Genomic DNA, 21,041 nt, shown 5'->3' with positions numbered 1-21,041 from the left:
AAAGAAAATAAAACCTAGTTTAGGATTTCTGAATTAGTGTAAAAATCAGTGATGTTAATGTTCAAGTTTAGTATGATAATTTCATAGGTAAAATAAATAATTTCCTAATGGAAAATATTTTATTCCTTTTCTTCTAACAACAAATATTTCTCCTACCTGCCATTATTTCTGTCCCTCGCATCCTAAAGGCATTAGCCTGTAAAGTGCTTTATTTTTAGCAGGGGAAAAGCATTATACTTTTTTTATTAGAGCAGTTAGTGAGCTACAAAGCATTACTGATTAATAATACCAACATTTTAAAATATTTTGAACTCTCACTTTGAACTTTTAATATTCACATATGTATACTTTTTGGTCTGAAACGTAGCTCAAAATTTCATATGCTAGTTGTGGAATGTAAAAAAGAAAAATTTTCACCTCTAAATTAATAATATTTTTACTGTTTGCTTCAAGCGGATTTTGGCGTATCTGCTAAAAACACAAGGACAATACAGAGAAGAGATTCTTTCATTGGTACACCTTACTGGTAAGTGTGCAGTTTTGTTAACTTTTTAGCATGAACTAATATTTTAATATCACAGTTGATTACATAGCCTTGCAAAAGAATAATGTAAAATATGTAAAAGTGTGCCATTTACTTTAAAATATTTAAATTTCATTAATATTTTAATTAAGGCAACAATTTAGAATGTTTTTGACTGCAGATGATAATGCTTCATTCTCTAATTCTATACACCATTCTCTTTTGCAGGATGGCTCCTGAAGTGGTAATGTGTGAGACATCTAAAGACAGGCCTTATGATTATAAGGCTGATGTGTGGTCACTGGGCATCACTTTAATAGAAATGGCTCAAGTAGAACCACCTCATCACGAGTTAAATCCTATGCGCGTGCTGCTGAAAATAGCAAAATCTGACCCACCTACATTGGCACAGCCTTCAAAATGGTAAGTCTTTTAATGCTAACTTTTTGGTCAAGAGTTTTGGAGATTGACCCTGAGTCTGCAGCAATGTAAGCACATTTAACTTCAGGCCCTTGAGTAGTCCTATTAAATTGTATGGAACTACTCACATGCATTAAGTACTTATATGTGGCCTTGGAGGATTGGGACCCATGACTTTACTTTTTGTTGTTGCAGTGTCTAGAAACTTTCGTATTAAAAAGGCTACAGTATCTTAGTATTTTGATATTGTTGGAAAACAGAGCTTGTTCTTTTTAAACATAAGATTCAGATTCAACATCAAATGTGTACATAAAGATTTTTAACTACCCTTTTTAAAAAAATGTGATATAGAGAAAAAGCATGAAGAGGATGATCTGTTTAAAAAAAAAAGTAAAAATGGAAAAAAGAGAAATGTTGAAGAGTCCTCTTGAGGATTTCATACAGACAATATACGTGGTTTGAAAAGCGTATGCCATTGCCCACTCAGTCATGACAACAGATTGTTTTCAAATGGTTAGTGCAAAGTATTACTAGGTGAATTTGCAGTTAGGAAGCATTTAAAATCAAGAACCATAAAATAAAACCTTTCTTTAAAATGGAACTTGATTAGAAAAAATGCTGCTCGGGGACTAAAAAAGAACAATAGAAAGGTTAAGTTTGCACTTCACAAGGCAAAATAATGGATAAACGGGTGTTGAATCAAGCCATATCACTTTACACAAAACAATGTGACAGATAAAGCAGTGGTTTTTAATGTAGTCTAGATTATAAAACTTTATTAAGAGATGTTACAAGGTAAGCAATGTGCTACTTTCACTTTTAAACATTTATTAGATTGGCTATCAGAAGATCAATATGTAGCACCTCATGGGCTTTCCGACTGTAAAACTCATTGGGTTAAATTCATATCCCTGGTATAACTCCATTGATTTCATTCAAGTTATGCCAGTGATTGTAACCAGTTAAGGGGAAACTGTTTGGGTTTTGTTTTTTTCCATTCTCTTGCCTCTCCTGCCTTGTTTTGAATGGGATGGTGAGCAATTGTCATGCAGTCATAAGTGGGAAATTGAAAAGAATGTGTCACTATGCAGTTTGTGTATGAGGAAAGGTAAAGTGGCAATCGCTTCTTTGTTTTCTTCTGCAGGTCTTCAGACTTTAAAGATTTTCTAAGGAAATGTTTGGAAAAGAATGTAGATGCCAGATGGAATACTGCTCAGCTTCTGCAGGTAGGAAGAGTTAACTGCCAACAGGGTTATAGTACTTGGGTTTAATACATCTATTTAGAATCAAGACACTGCTACTCTGAAGTTCTGAATAATTCAAAATTAGATATACTTAATCTGTATTTAATATTATGGGGCAGATCCTCAGCTGGTATAAATCAGTGGAGAGACACCAGCTTACACCAGGTGGAAATCTGGCCTACTATTTGTAAATTTTTATATGAAAATAATAATTTTGTGCACCTATTTATGTTAATTCAGTGCTTCCCCTAATGTATAAAGTAGTTGTGTTTATATAAGTAGTTGATTGCTGACAGATGTTTTAAAAGCTTTAGTCCTCCTCCATCTGCTATAATGCTGTCACTGCAAAAGAGCTAACAGGAGTAGATCTGACTAGATAAATTTGATTCTGTTTAACGTCAGTGCATGTTTACTTGTATCCAAAATACATTTGACATATGTTGAAAGTCTTTAAGAAGCAGGACCAAACAGAGAGAGAATAGTTTATGCAGAAAAGATATGAAGACAGGTAGTTGTTTTTTCTAAAGGAAAAATACAGAAGAAGTTGATTATCTCACAAATCTTTGGTCCAAAGGCAGCATTGTATTTTTCTAGATTAAGTACTTTTAGATAGTAAATAGAAAATTTATTAGGTGGAAGTTCAGGCAAGGAATAAAAAAATAATGAAGACCATTTCCAAGAAAACAAATCTCCACATAAATATTTAGATATTGATGTTTTAGATTTTAAAACTTCTAATTTAAAAAATCTTCATTAATAAAAAAGGGTATTGGGTAAGTACTAAAGTTTAATCCCTTTAATATCTGGGTATAATAGAGAACAAGATACAACCCTAAAAAAATTGCTACTTTTATTCCATTGTTATAAAAAATGAAATGACTGTTTATTGTTTATTTTAAAAGCCTTTTTTTTTTTTTTACAAGCATCCATTTGTTACTGTCACTTCTAATAAACCAGTCAGAGAGTTGATTGCAGAGGCAAAGGCTGAAGTAACAGAAGAAGTTGAAGATGGTAAAGATGAAGATGAAGAGGAGGAAACAGAAAATTCTCTGGTCAGTTAAAGTATAAATTTATAGATATATATATGGGTGCTTATTTTAATTACGTTTTGTCTATGAAAAACTTGTTTTCTGGCACACTAATTATTTTTGTAACATTTTTAATTTGTACTAAGAATGATTTTTTTTTCCAAGTATAGCATGCCTTCAGTGCAAAATACAGAAGTCAGAATTTATAAAAGTCAGATGATCTTAAGCTTCAGGACAGAATAAAGACTATCGTGTGCATATATGGTTATGTGTGTACATGTGGATATGTAAGGCGAGAAGGCTGTTTAAACCAGGGGTGGACAAACTGTGGCTCGTGAGCTGAAGCCCCAAGCCCTGTCGGGTGCCTCCCATGGGGCTGAAGCCCCAAGCCCCAGCAGGTACGCTCCAACTCTTGAACTTCTGAAGATGGCCATATGCAGCTCAGAGGGTCAGTAGGTTTGGCCACCTCTGGTTTAAACAGTCAAAGACTTTTTGTAAAATAATACACAAATATTTAAATTCAGGCAAATATGTAAATATATTAATGTGTAAGTGAACTGTGTATTTGGTATAACTAACTCTTGTATGGGTGAAGGTATGACATTTATGTTATAGATTAAGTTTCCTATGCATTTATAACTCTACTATTTAAAAAAAACAAAAATCTCTCTACAGGACAAACTCTCTAGTGGAGTTAGTTTGCGAGAAATTTAGATTTATAAGGATACTTCTGCCAGTCAAATTCAGTCCCTTAAAGGGAAATGAAACCATAGCTCTAGTATGATAATATGCTAATATATTGTTGATAAAATAGATTAATTTACATTATTTATATGTATCCTATTTAAAAACACATTTGACTTCCAATATACTGAGATTCTAAAATACTTTCATATTTAGAATTATATTAGATGCATTTTAGCACAAAAAGTGTGTTACTACATGCTTTCTTAGGCAAAAAACTCGCATTGAGGTTTGCCTTAGTAGAAAGAGCAGGATCAGGCCAATATTTGATACAGTAGCTAGGCATAATTTACATAACATTTTAAATTATATACTATAATCTCCTAATGGCAAGTTGTAACAGTTTCATTCACAGATTATGGAGTTCTAGTAGTAAATATAGACAAAGATGTATCATTATCGCTCCGAAGAGTGAAAGAATAATTATGATTTGAGATATATTTGTCTGTATCTGTCTTTATAGAAATATAATATTAATTCACAGTCTAGCAACAACAATTGCTAGAGTTATGTTCACATAATCGTTTTGATTATAACTTCTTGTTACCATCCATTCATATCTGCTAAAAACTTTTACCTTTCTAACTGAAATTTCTCACACTTGGTCTCTGCCTGAAGGTGAACTTTTGAAGTTTGTGTAAAAATTGTTCAGCCATTTTTGTGTGAGAAGAGGTTAAAAAATACACTTTTCCAATTTTTATATCTATATACTGATATTATAATATAATATAGCTATATATTTAAAAAACAAAGAAAATGTTACAACCTTCTTAAACATTTGTAAGTTAAAATTTGGTATGGAAATAACTCTCCTGGAGGCATAGTGCCATTGTTGAAAAGAATTGGTTTTTTTTTCACATGTGAGTGGAGCAAAGTTGGCTACAAAGCAAAAAGCCTAATTAGATGTATTGCTGCTAATTAGTTGGGACCTATGGGATGAGATCCTCATCCCCATTCCAGCCTTATTATGCTAAGTAAAAGGGCCATGAAAGCCCCACTTCTGGCTATGGATGGATTTCCCAGGTACAAGCACTGTGAAAACAGCCATGAGACTGCTTTCTGAGTATCCCCTCACAAGCCCTGGCAAAGGGAACGTACTAGGGGCATGCTGGGGCAGTACTCAGATTTGTGGGCAATGCCGCGGTCCATAGGGCAGCCTGGGGAAGCTGCGGTAATTTAGACGTGCCCCCAGGTATGTTTAATTTATGCTCAGGTCCTCTCCAGTCCCTTGAGTATCCCAGGATCAGGGGGGCAAAAAGATAGCGTAAGGCCAAGATTTTTTGTTGTGCCTCTTAGGTGTGCACACAGAATCTCACCTCTGTGGCCAGAAGAACCATATAGGGTGTAAAGTGGTGGAGGTAGGGCTTATGAGGACTATACAAGGTGTGTGAGTGCTGAGGCAAAGGATGTCCAGCGTCCCTCAGGGTCTGAGGAAGGGCTCCTGTGAAATTGTAAACTGGTCAGAAGGGCTTTTCTACAGATGTAATAGTTCTGTGGTTATGTCTTGTCAAATAGTTTGAGATTATGGAATTTATTTTTCCTGGAAACCAAGTACATACGTGTAGTGTTTTTTCATATACATATCGCTCTGTGCAAGAAATTTTTGTATAATTGTTTTCTACATAAATTAGAAAATAGTAATTTTTTTTCTTTTTTAAATATATTTTTAGCAATTACCAACAAACAAGCGTGCCTCCTCTGACCTTAGTATTGCCAGCTCTGAAGAAGATAAACTTTCACAGAATGCCTCGATTCTGGAATCTGTTTCTGAGAAAACAGAAAATAATGCTGCTGAGGAGAAGAACATCAATGTATTTCCAGATGATAAAACAACTGCTAATGAACCCAAGACAATTAAAGATGTGTCTGATACCACTCCTGGAGATATTGTAAAGGTGCAGAATGGGTCAGTATTAACTGAGGAAGATGAGCCAGAGAAAAGATCAGGAGTTGGAAAGAATACTGGAAAAACAGAAGTAGTAAATGAAGACACTGGATCACAGACGGAAAGAAAAGAAGTTGATACAATCACAACATTAGAAACAAATGATAAACATAGTCTGAAAACAGAGGAAAGAAGTGCCATAGAAAATGAAGAGACAGATGAAAATAAACTGAAAATAGCACTTGAAATTGAAGATGCCAGTATTCAAACTACAGAAGTGATATCTAAAGAGACTGGGGAGAAAGAGGAGAAAGAAAGCGGAACAGATAGCCAGGAAAATAAGAATGAAGGAACAACGATAGAAAAAATTACAGAGCAAAAGGATGATGGTAAATCTGAAGAAGTTCAGAAAGATGAGGTGACAGGCAGCACTAATGAAACTCTGGTTAAAGGTGCAGAGAAAATGGCTGACACAGAGCAGGAGCCAATAAAAAATGGAGCTGACAATGCTCAAGAGACAGGCAGCATTAGTGAAAGACAAATCAGTAATGGAGATAAAATACCCGGGACAGTCCAGGAGCTAATGGAAAGTAGAACTGAGCATGTTCACGAGACAAGCAGCTCTGAAGAAACTCAGATTAAAAGTGGAGATAAAGTGACTGATATAAATCAGAAATTAGTTGAAAGTGAAAATGAAGATGTTCATAAGACAAGCAGCATAGAGGAAACTGAGGTCAAGGATTCAGGAAAAGTGGGTGATATAGACCAGAAGCCAATACAGAGCAAGACTGAGAATATTCATGAGACAAATAACACTGAAGAAATTCAAATTGAAAGTGTGGATAAAGTGGTTGAGCCTGACCAAAATTCAGAAACTAATGAACCTGAGGATACCCAGGAGAACAACATTCAGATAAATGTAGAGCATTCAGAAGTTCCGTGTGATGCACCACTTAAGAACAAGCTTCAAGATCCTGCAGTTGAACAACCTAATGATTCTGAACTAACTCTAATACCCATTATTAGTGTTAGCACAGAAGAAAATGAGGAAGAAGTTAAAATGGGTAATCAAGCCAGTGCTGAAACATCACAGCAGCTAGAACCTGAGACACTAAAGGAAAATGATACAGATTCAGGCACTGGTTCCACAGCTGATAATAGCATTGATTTGAACTTGTCCATCTCTAGCTTCCTCACTAAAAACAAGGACACTGGATCAATATCTTTACAAGTAAGTGTAGACAATTAGTTATAATATTTTATGTCCTGACTATTTAGACCAGTGTTTTTCAAAGTTCAGGTCGCGACCCAGTACTGGGTTGCAGCATGTAAGGCACTGGGTCGCTCTGATCAGCCCGCCAACTGGGACATTAAAAGTCCCATCGGCGGTGCTGCTCAGTTAAGGCAGGCTAGTGCCTACCTGTTCCGACATTGCGCTGCATCCCGGAAGAGGCCAGCAGCAGGTCTGGGTCAAAGGCAGGGGGGGCCACGGGATTCTGTGTGCTGCCCCCACCCTGAGCCCCAGCTCTACATTCCCATTGGCTAGTTCCCAGCCAGTGGGAGCTTGGGGACGGTGCCTGCGGGTGAGAGCCGCGTAGAGCTGGACTTGCTGCTGGCCGCTTCAGGCGCACTGTAGTCTGCGGTGCCAGGACAGGCGGGAAGGCCGCCTCTGCACCCTGGCTGCACCGCTGATCGGGAGCCACCACAGGTAAGTCCGCAACTTAACCCCATGCCCCAATCTCCTTCCCCAGCCCTGAGCCCCCCTTCCTCCACCCCACACCCCTCGTCCCCAGCCTCAACCCAGAGCCTGCACCCCCAGCCCAGAGCCCTGACCCCCTCCTGCAGCCCTGCCCCAGCCCAGAGCCCCCTCCCACTCCCCAAACCCCTCATCCCCAGCTCCTTTGGATCGCTGGCATCAACAATTTTCTTCAACTGGGTCCCCAGAAAAAAAAGTTTGAAAACCACTGATTTAGACTGCAAGATTGTCAGGATAGCAATTGTATCTTAAGGCTTTTCTACAACAAAAGGTGCTTTACCTATACTGGTATGAATGCAGTTGTGCCAGTATAACTGCTTATATCAATATATCTCATTCCTATTCAGCAAGAGGAGCATAAGGCACATTTATACCAGTATAACAGTATCCATGGTATTGGTTTAAAAAAAAAAAATCACACCCAGTACAAAAACTGTGTAGGCCAAAACTTAATATATTTTTACAGTGCCTAGTATGATGAGGACCCAACTTCAGCTGGGACCTCTGTGCTACTGAAATAAAATAATATCAAAACCAATAAAATAAAATAGAAACCAGTAGTTCTGAGAGGTGAGAACTACTCCCTTTTATCTCAATGAAGTCATAATTTTGGTACTGTGTAGTAAAGTGTAATAAAATAATAATAAAAGGCTGTGAAATTGTTAGTCACGTGATACTTGAAGTCATGAGGTACTGCTGAATTGAAAGGAGAATTTAATACATTGATTAAATCGGAAAGTTAATGAAGCCCTGTCAAGGCATGGAATCTGGCAGTAATGTTTGACATTTGATCACCTCACTGATTCACATTAGAAGCAGGTCTGTTGTTGAACACAGCTTGAAAAATTTACCGAACACTTAACGGCCATAGGACTAAGCCTAAGGACAAAAGGCTGGTGGGAGTTGCCACCAAGGTCTAGAGAGGCATTGTCCGTGGAGAGTCTCACTCTCCTCCTCCGGTGCTACTGTCAGTAACTGAAGGGGAGGGTATTGGGATTCCCACCAGAGGTGTTGTCCATGGATACTGCTCTTGAACTCCTTCTTTCATATCCACTACTGGCTTGCAAGTGTCTGACAAATGTGAAACCCTGGTTAAGGGATGAGAACAATTTGCTCTCTTTTTCTTCTCCACTCAGGAGCCTCTCCTACTCTACCCCAAAGTGTTGTAAGGAAGGGGTCTGCTATATTGCCCCTCCCCTGACCAACAGTTCGGGTCCCCTTTTCCCATTACCTGCCTCTGTTTTTGCTGATAAGTTTCTCAGGCAGAAGTGGTAGGATGAAATTAGCAAATCTTTATTCAGTTTCAGTTAGGGTGACTAGGTGTCCCGATTTTATAGGGACAGTCCTGATTTTTGGGTCTTTTTCTTATGTAGACTCCTATTACACCCCACCCCCTGTCCCAATTTTTCACATTTGCTGTCTGGTCATCCTAGTTTCAGTGCCACTTTTCAGAATCCTGGGGACATCTGTGAAAATGTCTAGTCTTGATGAATTCAAGGGAAAGCAATGGGGAACAACAAAGGCAATAGAACTGTTTTCAGACTCAGGAAGATAACACTGCATCAGTTCATGTTGGAAGATTTAAAAAATTGTCTAGATAAATGGCAACTTAATTTATAGGAAATAATAATAGCTTAATTTCCCCCTTTGCTGGCTAAGAAAAGTTTAACTTCTTGGCACCAGTAAGAGGACTTTTCAAGCTCTTGTAACTTGAGGACAATTTACTTTTGCTGTATTGTATGCAGTTGTTCTCTATTTAGAAACTCAATAATTTAATTTATCAGATGTAAAAAAGTGTTATTTAGTTGAACACAGAATAACAATATTTTCATTCAGGAAACTAGAAGACACAAGAAAACATTAAAGAAAACTCGCAAATTTGTTGTTGACGGAGTAGAAGTGAGTGTGACAACTTCAAAAATAGTTACAGAAAATGATTCAAAAAGTGAAGAATTGAGATTTCTTCGGTGAGTAAAAATCTCTAAATGACTTTTTCCTTCCTGAATAACACAGGAAGAATCTTTAATTAATGAGAGAGCGCTCTGGGGTTTGTTTTTATAGTGCATTGGGATTAAATTTAGATCTTCTTGTTAGCAGAAGGAAAAACTGTTTATTTTAAAATAATGATACAAAAATCCAAGTCTAATCTTACATTTCTTTTTTAAAACTGGCATTATTGAGCCCAAATTGTTGATTTTTTTTTAAAATTATTTTTATCTTTATTCACTTCCTCTCTTCTTTTGCCCCACCAAAACTACTGCTTATTATCAGACGTCAAGAGCTGCGGGAGCTAAGACTTCTTCAAAAAGAAGAGCAGAGAGCTCAACAGCAGCTCAGTAATAAACTCCTACAACAACGAGAACAGATGTTCAGACGCTTTGAACAGGAAATGACTGTAAGTTTGATTTATTTTTTTGCACCTACATGATATAAGGCAGCTTTTTATTGAGTAAATTTAGTGCTCTTAAAAGATGTCATATTGATGGAGAAGGTGAACATGGGTAGCAACAGCCTAGGCTTTTCCTGCTGAGGGTACTGCTCTGTAGTTCAGTGTTCATGTTTATTCAGTCCTTGTTCTCTCTACTTAGAGATTTTGACAGATAGTCTTGTTGATCTCCCGAGCTAATCAAAATGCTTGGAAATAGTGCTTCCTACTCAGCAGAGGGTGATAAAACCAGTTTTTGGGAGGTTGTCTTTCCCACTCCATTAATTGGTTTGCTAATTCACATACTTCAGTTGTTTTTGTCTCTAGCAAGTGGAGGGACATTTTCTTTACCAGATGTCTGGGCTAAAGCAAAAAGACTAGGCCAGAGATATTCACCAATGTACAGCTGCCTCTGCAGCGTGCACTTGAGGCCCCAAGAGTATGCAAGCCCTCTTAGCAGCAGGTCAGCCCTTTCGGGAATGCAGTATGACAAGTTCTACAGGAGCTCTAGGGCCTGGAATTGCTGGTAATGCTAAGTCCTCACACAACCAAAAATTGGAGGATACTTTTGTTTGAACTGTGTGGGAAATGCTAGTTGTGAAGTATCTCAGGAGAGGACCAGCAAGGTAGAAAGCCTATCCTCAGGGAATACCTAGCATGTCCTACCTCCTCTGAGGGCACTGCCTTTGGTTTCCCAAAAGATCCTCTTCTCTGGGACCCTCCAGGAATTTCTCTCCTGCTTCTTGGTCCAGAGAGAAGGAACCTTAGCAGCAACAAGCAAGTGCAGTCCTATCCCTAACCATCTCCAAATCAACTCCAGCCTGCCTGAGCCCAGTCAGTACTGGGCTCTCGTTCAGCCCAGTTCCTGTGTGACTCATCAGAGGAATGAAATAACAGCTGTTAGCGCCTTCTGATCCAGGAGGGTGACTGCAGAAGGTATTCAAATGGTCACTCTCAATAATGAAGGTCCTCTAGTCCCCAGGTCCTTCAAAGCTTACTCCTAAGGGCATTCTACCCCAAAATTTTTAAAATTTTGCACGCAATATTTTAAAATTTTCCAAATTATAATTGTTAAATTAATGTGAAGGCTTCAGCATGGCATTGGGGAGCACAGGCCACTGGCTGCACAAAGGTGGGAGATCACTGTGCAACTCCCTCCCTGGGACACAGACTTAGCGGTGAGCCTGTACCCAACGCTGAGGTCTGGGCCTGCCCCAGAAACATCCCAGGGTACTGCCCCTCTGTGTGGGCAGGCAAGCTTAACAAGGTAGGATCCAAGTGTGGAGGGACTTAATATGGGGGGATCCAGGTGGGATTAGAGGATTCTGTGTGGGGCAATATGGATGCAGGCAGCTCAGTGGGGGATCCAGTTGCAGGGGAGATCTGGATGTACAGGGGCTTGTTGGAGGGTTCTGGGTGCAATGGTAATGGGACTCTGCGGGGAGGTCCAGGTGAAGGTGGTTGGGCCTCAGCGGCGGGAGAGGAGTCTGGGTATGGGAGGGGATAGAGCTCGGCAGGGAGGTCTGGGCGTGGGGGATTCAGTGGGTGGTCCAGATGCAGCTGGTAGGGGCTTGGTGGGGTGGGGATCTGGGTGGCTGGTCGGGGTGGTCCAGGTGCAGGGGGAGTGGGGCTCATCAGGCAGGTTCTGAGTGCGGGGGCGCTGAGGCTTGGTGGGAGGGTCTGGATACACACGTTTGGGTGAGTGGGAAAGCAGTTCCATGTACAGGAATCCCTCCCCCTGCAGCTGAAGAGCAATAGGTGCAGGAAGTGGTGGGGTGGTGGGAGTTTGCAGAACCTGCAGCCGGGGGAGAAATCTGGGGATGGGTCTGATCCGGCCCCAGATGCCATGCAGGGAAAGAGGAAGTCCTGTCCTCCCCAGCCCAGCCAGGACTATCTGCTGAGTCCAGTGCAGGGTAGGAGCCACCAGCCAGGTCTTCCCCAGTCCCGCCTCCTACCCCTCTGCTGCCTCTCTGACAGCTGCCCTGGGCACCCAAAACATACTTCTGGGGAGGGTCACATGACCGCTGTTGTGGTTTCCCTTTGCTTCCCAGTCAGAAAGTCATTTTTCTGCAGGGAAGCAAAGAAATCTGCAGGAGATATAAATTCTGTGCATGCGCAGTGGCACAGAATTCCCTCAGGGAGTAAAAGCTGCTTCTGTGGGGAATCAAAGGAATCGCCTCATCATATATGCACCAAATTAGCTTTCCCCCCACTACATCTAAATCTTTCTTTGCAACACATCAAAGTAGGCTTGCAGCAGCCAGAACAGAAGACGCAAAAAGGATTCCCTTTCCCACAGGCAACTCCCCCTACCCCTACAAGCATGAGCATGCTCCAGCTTCCTTAAGAAGCTAAGTAGCTCCTCCTCCTGCCTCCTACATAGCAGGTCATAGGCCAAGGTAATAGTCACCTTGGAAATACCTACAATAAGATAGATAGCAGAGGCCCCCTGCTAGACTCACAAGATGTTTTGATCTGGAGCTGCTAAATATCCTGTGCTGTACCTCCCATTCTCGCTCGCTCTCGTTTTATGCACTTCCATATAAATTATTTCCAGCATAATGTACTGGTATGATTTGAGAAGTATTGCCCTCTAGTGGCTGACTGAAGATAAGGACTCTATTATTTGCTGAGGGTGGTATCTGTTAACACAAGTTTTAGAGGCCTGTATTTTTAGACTGTGATGATTCAATTTCAGAGTTATGAATGTAAAATGTATATAGTAAATTGTGTCTGTTGTGTAATGCTTAAAGATTCATAACACAAGAGGTCTCCAGGCATTTTTCAGCACAAGCAAGGCATGCTCTGTTCACATTTCAAACACATTCATCACAAATTCAAAATTTGGTATACCACAATTTGGAATTCCCTAGCTAAGCTGAGCAAACATCATTGCTTTGACTGCACAGTTCTGCAGAATTTTCAACCCTCCTGAATTTAACTTTCTAGAAAAATATTAGATGAAATGGAATTATTTTACAGAGTAAAAAGCGGCAGTATGATCAAGAGATTGAAAATCTAGAAAAGCAGCAAAAACAGACAATAGAACGTTTGGAACAGGAACACACAAATCGCTTACGAGATGAAGCAAAACGCATCAAAGCAGAGCAGGAGAAGGAATTGTCCAAATTCCAGAGCATGTTGAAAAACAAAAAAAAAGAGGTAAGACTCATTGATAATTTAGAAAGTCGGGGGCTTGGCCAGAGGCGAGCATGGTTGGACTTCCTTTATCCCTGCCATAACTACATCTGGGGCCATTTACAGCCCTTGTCATTTTTTTGTTTTATTGCATACAAAACAGCTAACAGACCATTGAAATATTGACTTCTGCATAAGTCATTGATAGATTAGCACATTTGTATCTTTCATATAATCTTTACAATTAATAAATTTTAATTTTGGTTGATAGCATTCCACAAAACAAAAAAGCCAGATTTCCCTATATTTGTAATGTTGGAATTTAAAAAACAATAATACAGCTTTGGTAACAGTTGAGTTACCTACTGTAAGTTTCCATTTGTTTACTCATTAAGCCCATATTTTATAACTTGTCTGTAAAAGATGGTAACCCTGGCAGGAGTTGTTTCTTCTGATTTTTAACTCAATTGGGAGGGGAAAAAATTGACAGCTGAAAAGTTTTTATGACTAATTGCGGATCTAAGTAATATAGTGAAACAAGTGAGTAAAGGATGATGCTGAAAGTCTAAACCAGTGGTTCTCAAACTTTTTTCTTCATGGGCCACTTGAAAATTGCTGAGGGTCTCGGCAGACCACTTAATGTTGTTTTTACCGTTAGCTAACTATTGTAAAGCGCTTTGGATAAAAGCACTATATAAAAAAAAGCTTAATAATAATCAGTGTTTTTTTTGTTCCACAAATAAAAGCGCACCACTCATATTTTAATATCAGTAGTCTTACCTTTCTAATGTGATGGATGTGCCCTCTCTCCTCCACTGCAGCAGTCCCCCGAGCTGGGGCTGGAAAGGAGGGGAGTCTCTCCCTCTCTCCCCCAACACAGCAACCCCTGAGCTGAGGCTGGGAAGGAGGGCCGTCTCTCCATGGCAGCCGCAGCCCTGGAGCTGGGGAAAGTCACCCCTTTCTCTGGCTGCCGCAGCCCTGCACATCCCAAATTCCCCTCACCCCCTCTTCTCACCCCATTGCCCCCTCCCACCTACCCTCTATTCCCCCCAAGGCCACCACCTCACCTTACATGTGTGTCTTCTCCAGGGACCAGGCACCTAATTAGTGAAGCCATGCCTGCGCGGCTCCACTAATTAGGTGGGCGGCCCTTCATTCTCTTGTGTGTGCCCACTCAGGCGCGCACCTTAATGGGAACTATCCGCGGACCACCTGAATGGAGCTCACGGACCACAGTTTGAGAGCCTCTGGTCTAAACTGTTAATTTGCTTGTGTTAGCGCATGAGAAAGTGGTGTATTTACATATAGTTTTTTGTATATGAAGGCTGTATTTTATTTTTAAAACAATTGCATAGTTATAGTTCTGCATATAAGTGAATATAATTTATTAAAAAATAAGAGTAGTTATTAGATTAATATTCATTAATTGAAAAATCTGTGGTGCACTATCAGAGCTTTTATGCAGAAGGACCCTATAGTATGAACATGTTTAGAAAAATATATATTTTATTTATTTTGAACTGTACACTGGTATGTATTAATCATTTTTTTTTCTCTTTTGCTGAATTTCTTGCATTTTTGAGTTTCTTTTTACTGGTGATTGGGTCTTATATGGGGAAGCTGGTGGAACTTAATGCTGTATACTGATCTAAAAACATTTCTTTCTTGGAAACATGAATAGCATGTGGTGGTTTGGACTCTGATTTCTGATGGGGCTTCCTCTATTAAATAAACATTTGTTCTTGGAGGCATACTTTTTTTAATTTATAGTTCAATGAGGAGATTTACAGTTTGGAGGAAAATGCAGTCAGAGCTCTAAAACTATCCATGTTGTATTGGACAGTATATAATGTTAAAAACTGGCAATATTTAATCTCCACTAAACAAAATCATCAAATCATCATATTCTTAGCAAGTTGTTTTATCAGATGATAATTAGAAATTAGCTCACCATTTCAAAGTGCACTATACTGAAACATATTTTATATAATTGCAGCCTAACTGTAATGCAGAGTTCTTTAAGAATATAATAATTGGTGGGGGTGGTTGTTTCAAAGGTTTACTTTTTAAAACTGAATACTTACAGCCCTTTTATCTTTAGTGTGCTTATATGCCTCTTTTATATTTTAAAACATACTATGTAAGTGTAATTTGTGGTTGAGAATATAGAAATGACATTGTATCAATTTGGATATGAGAAAATGTCAATGAAAGCTGTTTTTCAGTGGAAGTTCCTCTAAACTTCCACTTGTTTCAGATCTGTTACTCTGGGGATAAAAATATTTTATAAAATTTCCTGTACTATTTAAAGAGACCATTACTATTGCAAGCGGCTTTCTTAATCGATGGCTGTTTAAGTTACTGCATGAAAACACATTAATGAGATAAAGTAATCCATAGGAAGGGATCACTGGTTCTGAGAGCACTTCATTAACATTTGCATGTAAAATCAGATTGGTTTATGGCTCCTTTCTACGCTGCACTTAGACTTGCACAGAGCATGCACTATCTTTTCCTTTTTCACCAAACTAACACCTCTGCATGCTTTCCAGTACCTTAGTGCTTGAACTACACCTCTCATGTTCACAACAAATGCTTGCTGTGGAGAAAAAAATGTTATTTTCCCCACCTTCTGCATGCTTATACACTAGGTTTTTAATGAAGTGGAGAAAGCACCAAAAGAGCTGAGAAAAGAGCTCATGAAACGCAAGAAAGAGGAGCTTGCACAAACCCAGCATGCTCAGGTAACAGCAGCAGCTTCATGCTACTAAAATCCAAAAAGCAGCATTAGTCACACAGCTTAATCATTTCACTTTCTTTTTTAGTGAAGTGACTTTGAAATTTAACTTCTAACCCTTGACATTTGCTCTGCTCCCTCAAATGCTCCCATAACCCTTTCCATAGAGTACAATGTATAATCAATTATATGCAAACTTACATTGATATGTTAAAAAGGCTTAATATTCGGAAAGCTGTATTCAGATTAGAAAAATATCTTTATACATCCCGGGAAAACTCATGACATTGTCTTTTCAGCTGATAAGTATCTTGTGTGTCTGCATAATTATAAATGTTAGAGTAGAATGTCAAATATTTTCAGAATATCAAGCATAAAGGAGGAAAATAAGTCTAAAGAAAGTGTAAAATTAAAAAATACTGTTCATGATAGCAAAGCATTTAAAGTAAACTGATTTAATTAAATACCAAAGTGAAATGGAAAGTTGTATGAAAACTTTAGAAGATTGCAAATATAGTTCCACACCATGCACCTCACTGATATTATCTGACAGAGCTGGAAGGCAAAAAAAATATTAAATGTGTTCTTCCTTTGTAAGGTTTTGAATGTGCTATTCTACCTCTAGTCAAGGTTATATCACAAAAAGAGGTTTGGGATGAATAACTGAAGTAGGATTTAATTATTGTTTACAAGAGTGGAAAAGGTAGTGATGTGATTGGACTATGTTAATTGTGATTTGACTTTGAGGCATAGATGTTATTGGCATGATGGGTTGAAAGCTTTGTTGTACAACTTGAAAGAAAGATGGGTGTACACCTGAGCAAAGTTCATAGTAAGTAGAGTTTTAGAACTACAAGTTGTCATACTTCTATCAGTGGATTAATGAGTTTCCACTACAGCAAAACCTTTGCTAAATAATAAGATATCCTGATTAAGTTAAAAGATCCTAATTTCATGTCATCAGAAAGTACTGTAAGCATAAGAACATCTGCAGAAATTTGATTTCAAATCTGTAAACAGATCAGTTACATACAAGTACCATTTCTACTGTAAATGACTGCTCAAACCATCTTCATATTCTCATGGCTGATGTATAGTAGTTTACCGTCTTTGAAAGAAAGGAGTTGTTTTTGTTTACATTTTGACCTGGGAAGTATTGTATTGTATTCTGATCCACAGGGCATTGCTCAGGTTATGATTCAGTCTTTTCAGTTGTCTTCGTGTACACTCTTCAATGCACAAATGCAGGATGTAAGTCCAACAATACCAAGAAGGGTTTATTTCCCTAATTTTTTCAACTTTGTGTTATCTCATATTTTTTTCTTTGGCTCTCATGTGCTGATGAATTTTACTGTCTCAAAAATTGATGAGTGCAAATTTATAAAATTGTATAGTTTAAAAGTTCAAATTGATGCAGTGATTAACTTTGGACAAAACATTGTGAATTTTCTCTCAGAAACAGAAGTAGTCAAGAATTTAATGATTTTATCATTTCAGCACCTGTGAGAAATTGAATGCAGTGACTAAAGTTTATGTTGTGTGTGCAGTGTAATGTTTACCTTTGACAAGTGGCATTTATCATTTTCTTGCTAAATCGTAGGATAAAAACTTGTTGCTACTGTCACAAAGAACTAATGTAACTGCTAAGGAGAAAATTATATTGTGGTCTGCCCTCCTACACTAACCAGCAAAATTGCCAGTGAAGTTTTTCTCCATAATGTTTATTGCATGTGATGTGATAAAGATTGTGGAAAACATCTTCACTGGCAGCTTGGTTGGATAGTATAGGAGGTAGACCACAATATACAGTCTTTATTGTGTGTAATGTTTGGTATTGATGTTTGAAGCTGAAAGGACAGAGCTTGCGTTTTTCAGATACATGGCTTAGCTTGCTGTGCTAGCCATTTAAAACCCTCTTATTTTGACTTCCAGTATAAACCGATCAGAACCGATACGTAAGCGATTGAGGGAGGAAAGTCTCTTCCATAATTGCTTTTCTGACCTTGACCACACACTTCTAATGTAATATTTTCCCTAGGGGTTGAAAATGTAAGACAGCATGAAAAAAGTACCTTGAAAGTCACCTACAGCATGTTTTACACAATGGCACCCCCAGCTATTCCAGTATACTAAAGCTGTATTTCTAATATATTTCAGTCTTCTTACTCTTTCCATTGAAAAGTAAATAATGTGGAACCCTCTAAAACTCTATTCTCATCAGTCCATTATTCTGTAATATGTATCACTGACCCTATCCCTCTGATAATACCCATAACTATCATTCTCCCAGATATTCACCAACTTACTCCTCTTCCAATTTTATACAACCTTCTGCACATCCCATTCACCCTGGTACCATGATAACCTCCAAGTGTACCTACCCAACCCTAGAGAGATGGTTATGAACATTGCAATTCATTGTGCAATGGGACACACACAAGCCTTACTTACTATTTACTGAACTTCTGTGGGAGAGGAAAATCACGTCTCAACAGTCATTATCAAGTGTGCCTGTAACAGATCGTTGATTCCAGATTTCACTGTACAGGCGAGTCTCATCTTACGCGGGGGTTCCGTTCCGCGGTTAGCGTGTAAAGCGAAAACCACGTATAGTCAAAATTACATTGAGTTGAAGTGCGGGCGATTCTGCCCGCCATACAGGTACAGTATTAAAGTTGTTATTTTTCTCTTTGGTTTTGGTTTTGCCAACAGCATAAAGCTGAAATCGTGCATGTTAAATGCGCATAAGATGCAACAGACCTCTACACATCTCTTCTCCATTGAGCTCTGTGAAATATTTGCTGCACTCATCTTACTTTAAAGATCAATAAGATAAAATGTTATTGTTGCTGCTCAAGCCCATGTATCTCATTGACTAGCATCCACTAGCATCCCAGCTGTCTTCCCTTCTCTCTCTTCTCTAGAAACCACCTTAAACTTCATTTCTTCCTGTATGAGAACAGATGCTTCTAGCTTTGCAACTTGGCTCATATCTAAGCTGTCAGCAACCTTTTCATTGACCATATATTGGCTCTTTGTCAGTCATACTAAAAATGTCTGCTCTAACCCTCTCGCTGTTTGCTAGTATTTGGTAACTACCGTCCTCTATCCATTCAGCCTTTCCACAGCATTGTTCTAGAAAAACTGGTCTTCTCTTACATGTTTAGTAGATTTTTAAAGCCAGAAGGGACCATTAGACTATCTAGTCCAGCAGTGGGCAAACTACGGCCCGGAGGCTGCATCCGGCCCGTCAGACGTTTTCATCCGGCCCTGGAGCTCCCACCGGGGAGCAGGGTCCGGGGCTTGGCCTGCTCCTGTGCTGCAGCTGGGGAGCGGGGTCAGGGGCTGGCCCTGTGGCTCCACATGTCCCTCCTATGGCTCCTACATGTAGGGGCAGCCAGGGGGTTCCACACACTGCTCCCATCCCAAGTGCAGCCCCCACAGCTCCCATTGGTCAGGAACCATGGCCTATGAGAGCCCCAGGGGCTGCGCCTGCAGAAGGGGCAATGCGTAGAACCGCCTGGCCACGCCTCTGTGTAGGAGCCGAAGTGAGGGACATGCTGCTGCTTCTGGGAGCTGCCTGATGTAAGTGCTGCCTGGAGCCTGCACCCCTGCCCCTCTTCCAGGCCCCAACCCCCTACCCCATCCATGATCCCTCTCCAGGCCTCCAAACCCCTTGGTCCCAGCCCAGAGCACCCTCCTGCACCTCCAACCCCTCATCCCCAGCCCCACCCCCAGAGCCTGGACCCTCAGCCTGAGCCCTCACCCCGCTATCCCAACCCCCTTTCCCAACCTGGAGCCCCCTCTTGCACCCTGAACTCCTCATTTCTGGCCCTACCCCAGAGCCCTCACCCTCTTCCACCCCCCACTTCCCAATTTCATGAGCATTCATGGACCGCCATACAATTTCCATACCCAGATGTGGCCTCAGGCCAAAAAGTTTGCCCACTTCGATCTAGTCTGACCTCCTATATATCACAGGACACTAAATTCCACACAAATACCCAATGACTTAGGTTACATCTACACTAGAAACTTCAAAGCGCTGCCGCGGGTGTGCTCCTACAGCAGCACTTTGAAGTGTGTGTGTGGTCACATGTGAGCTCTCCCAGTGCTCCTGGTAACACATCTCCATGAGGGGAATAGCTCCGAGTTCCGGGAGCGGCGCTCCCAGTGCTCTGAGCCTGTCCACGCTAGCGCTTTAAAGCGCTCAAACTTGCTGCGCTCAGAGGGGTTGTTTTTCATCCTCCTGAGCTAGCAAGTTAGAGCACTATAAAATGTAAGTGTAAATAAGCCCTTACTTAGACCACAGCTATCTTCATGCTTAGATGCTTTGCTAAATCAGGCCTTTAGTCTATTTGTATATTGCAAGTGCAGTAAAAATAGTCAAACTTTTTGGACTATTGCAGCAGTAAAGCTTCTTTGATAGCCCCTAAGCAATGCATGTCAATTTTCTGAATTCATGAGCACTAAAACAAGGACACTTTCAACTCGCAGCATAAAAAGGTTACTTATTGCTTTTCATAGTGCTTAACAAAATAATATACACTTTGTAAAGGTAACTTTCAACAACAAAAAATATCGGTGACTATTTCATTAAGTTATTGAACTCAACTTTACTAAGACACTTTCACTAACAAGTTTAGGAACATTTTATTGAAAATCTGTCTTATAAGTTTAAAGACAAAATTAACACAATACTAAGGTCTGTATTCTCCTTATGTTCTTTATTGTGTTCCACTAAAAATACTGAGATTATGCCCCTTTCCATGTAACCAGCACAGATCCATTTTTAAAACACTTTTTTCTTGTTTTGGAAAGTAGGTTCAATGTATATCATATTTTACATAAAATTTCTTGTCATATTTTGTAAGGCAAAGGTGTGTGTGCATGCTTGCCTGGATGTGTAGATACATAAAAATGAGTCAACTGTAGAGTGTGGATAGATGATAGTGAACTGTGTAATGTCTGTTTTATTTTAACTAAATAACTTAGACGTAGCCATGCAAATTGTGCACACAAATAGTCTTTGAATAATAATCCCAAACAAATGACAACTGTTACACTCTTTACTACATGTGACTTTATTGTATCAGAGTTTTTCTGGGTTGTTTGTGTGTGTGCATGGGGGAGGGGGGTTT

General features: G+C 39.6%; 1 protein-coding gene across 4 annotated transcripts in view; it reads left to right on the top strand.

Annotated features, from left to right (window-relative positions):
• The window catches only part of SLK (STE20 like kinase), a 71,741-nt gene that overhangs the window by 38,285 nt on the left and 12,415 nt on the right, over nt 1–21,041 (top strand). For 2 of the 4 annotated variants that reach the window (XM_045023782.1, XM_045023783.1), the window contains 9 exons: nt 454–526; nt 752–946; nt 2,088–2,169; nt 3,111–3,239; nt 5,630–7,075; nt 9,437–9,567; nt 9,872–9,995; nt 13,008–13,187; nt 15,815–15,907. In XM_045023782.1, coding sequence (XP_044879717.1) covers nt 454–526; nt 752–946; nt 2,088–2,169; nt 3,111–3,239; nt 5,630–7,075; nt 9,437–9,567; nt 9,872–9,995; nt 13,008–13,187; nt 15,815–15,907 — 2,453 coding nt within the window. The remainder of the gene's footprint in view (nt 1–453; nt 527–751; nt 947–2,087; nt 2,170–3,110; nt 3,240–5,629; nt 7,076–9,436; nt 9,568–9,871; nt 9,996–13,007; nt 13,188–15,814; nt 15,908–21,041) is intronic. The other 2 variants (XM_045023784.1, XM_045023785.1) reach the window with 1 other exon arrangement.

Source organism: Mauremys mutica, chromosome 7 (assembly GCF_020497125.1).
Source record: "Mauremys mutica isolate MM-2020 ecotype Southern chromosome 7, ASM2049712v1, whole genome shotgun sequence".
Taxonomy (NCBI): Eukaryota; Metazoa; Chordata; order Testudines; family Geoemydidae; genus Mauremys; species Mauremys mutica.
The sequence above is the reverse complement of the archived record's forward strand: the minus strand, read 5'-3'. Positions and strand labels throughout refer to the sequence as shown.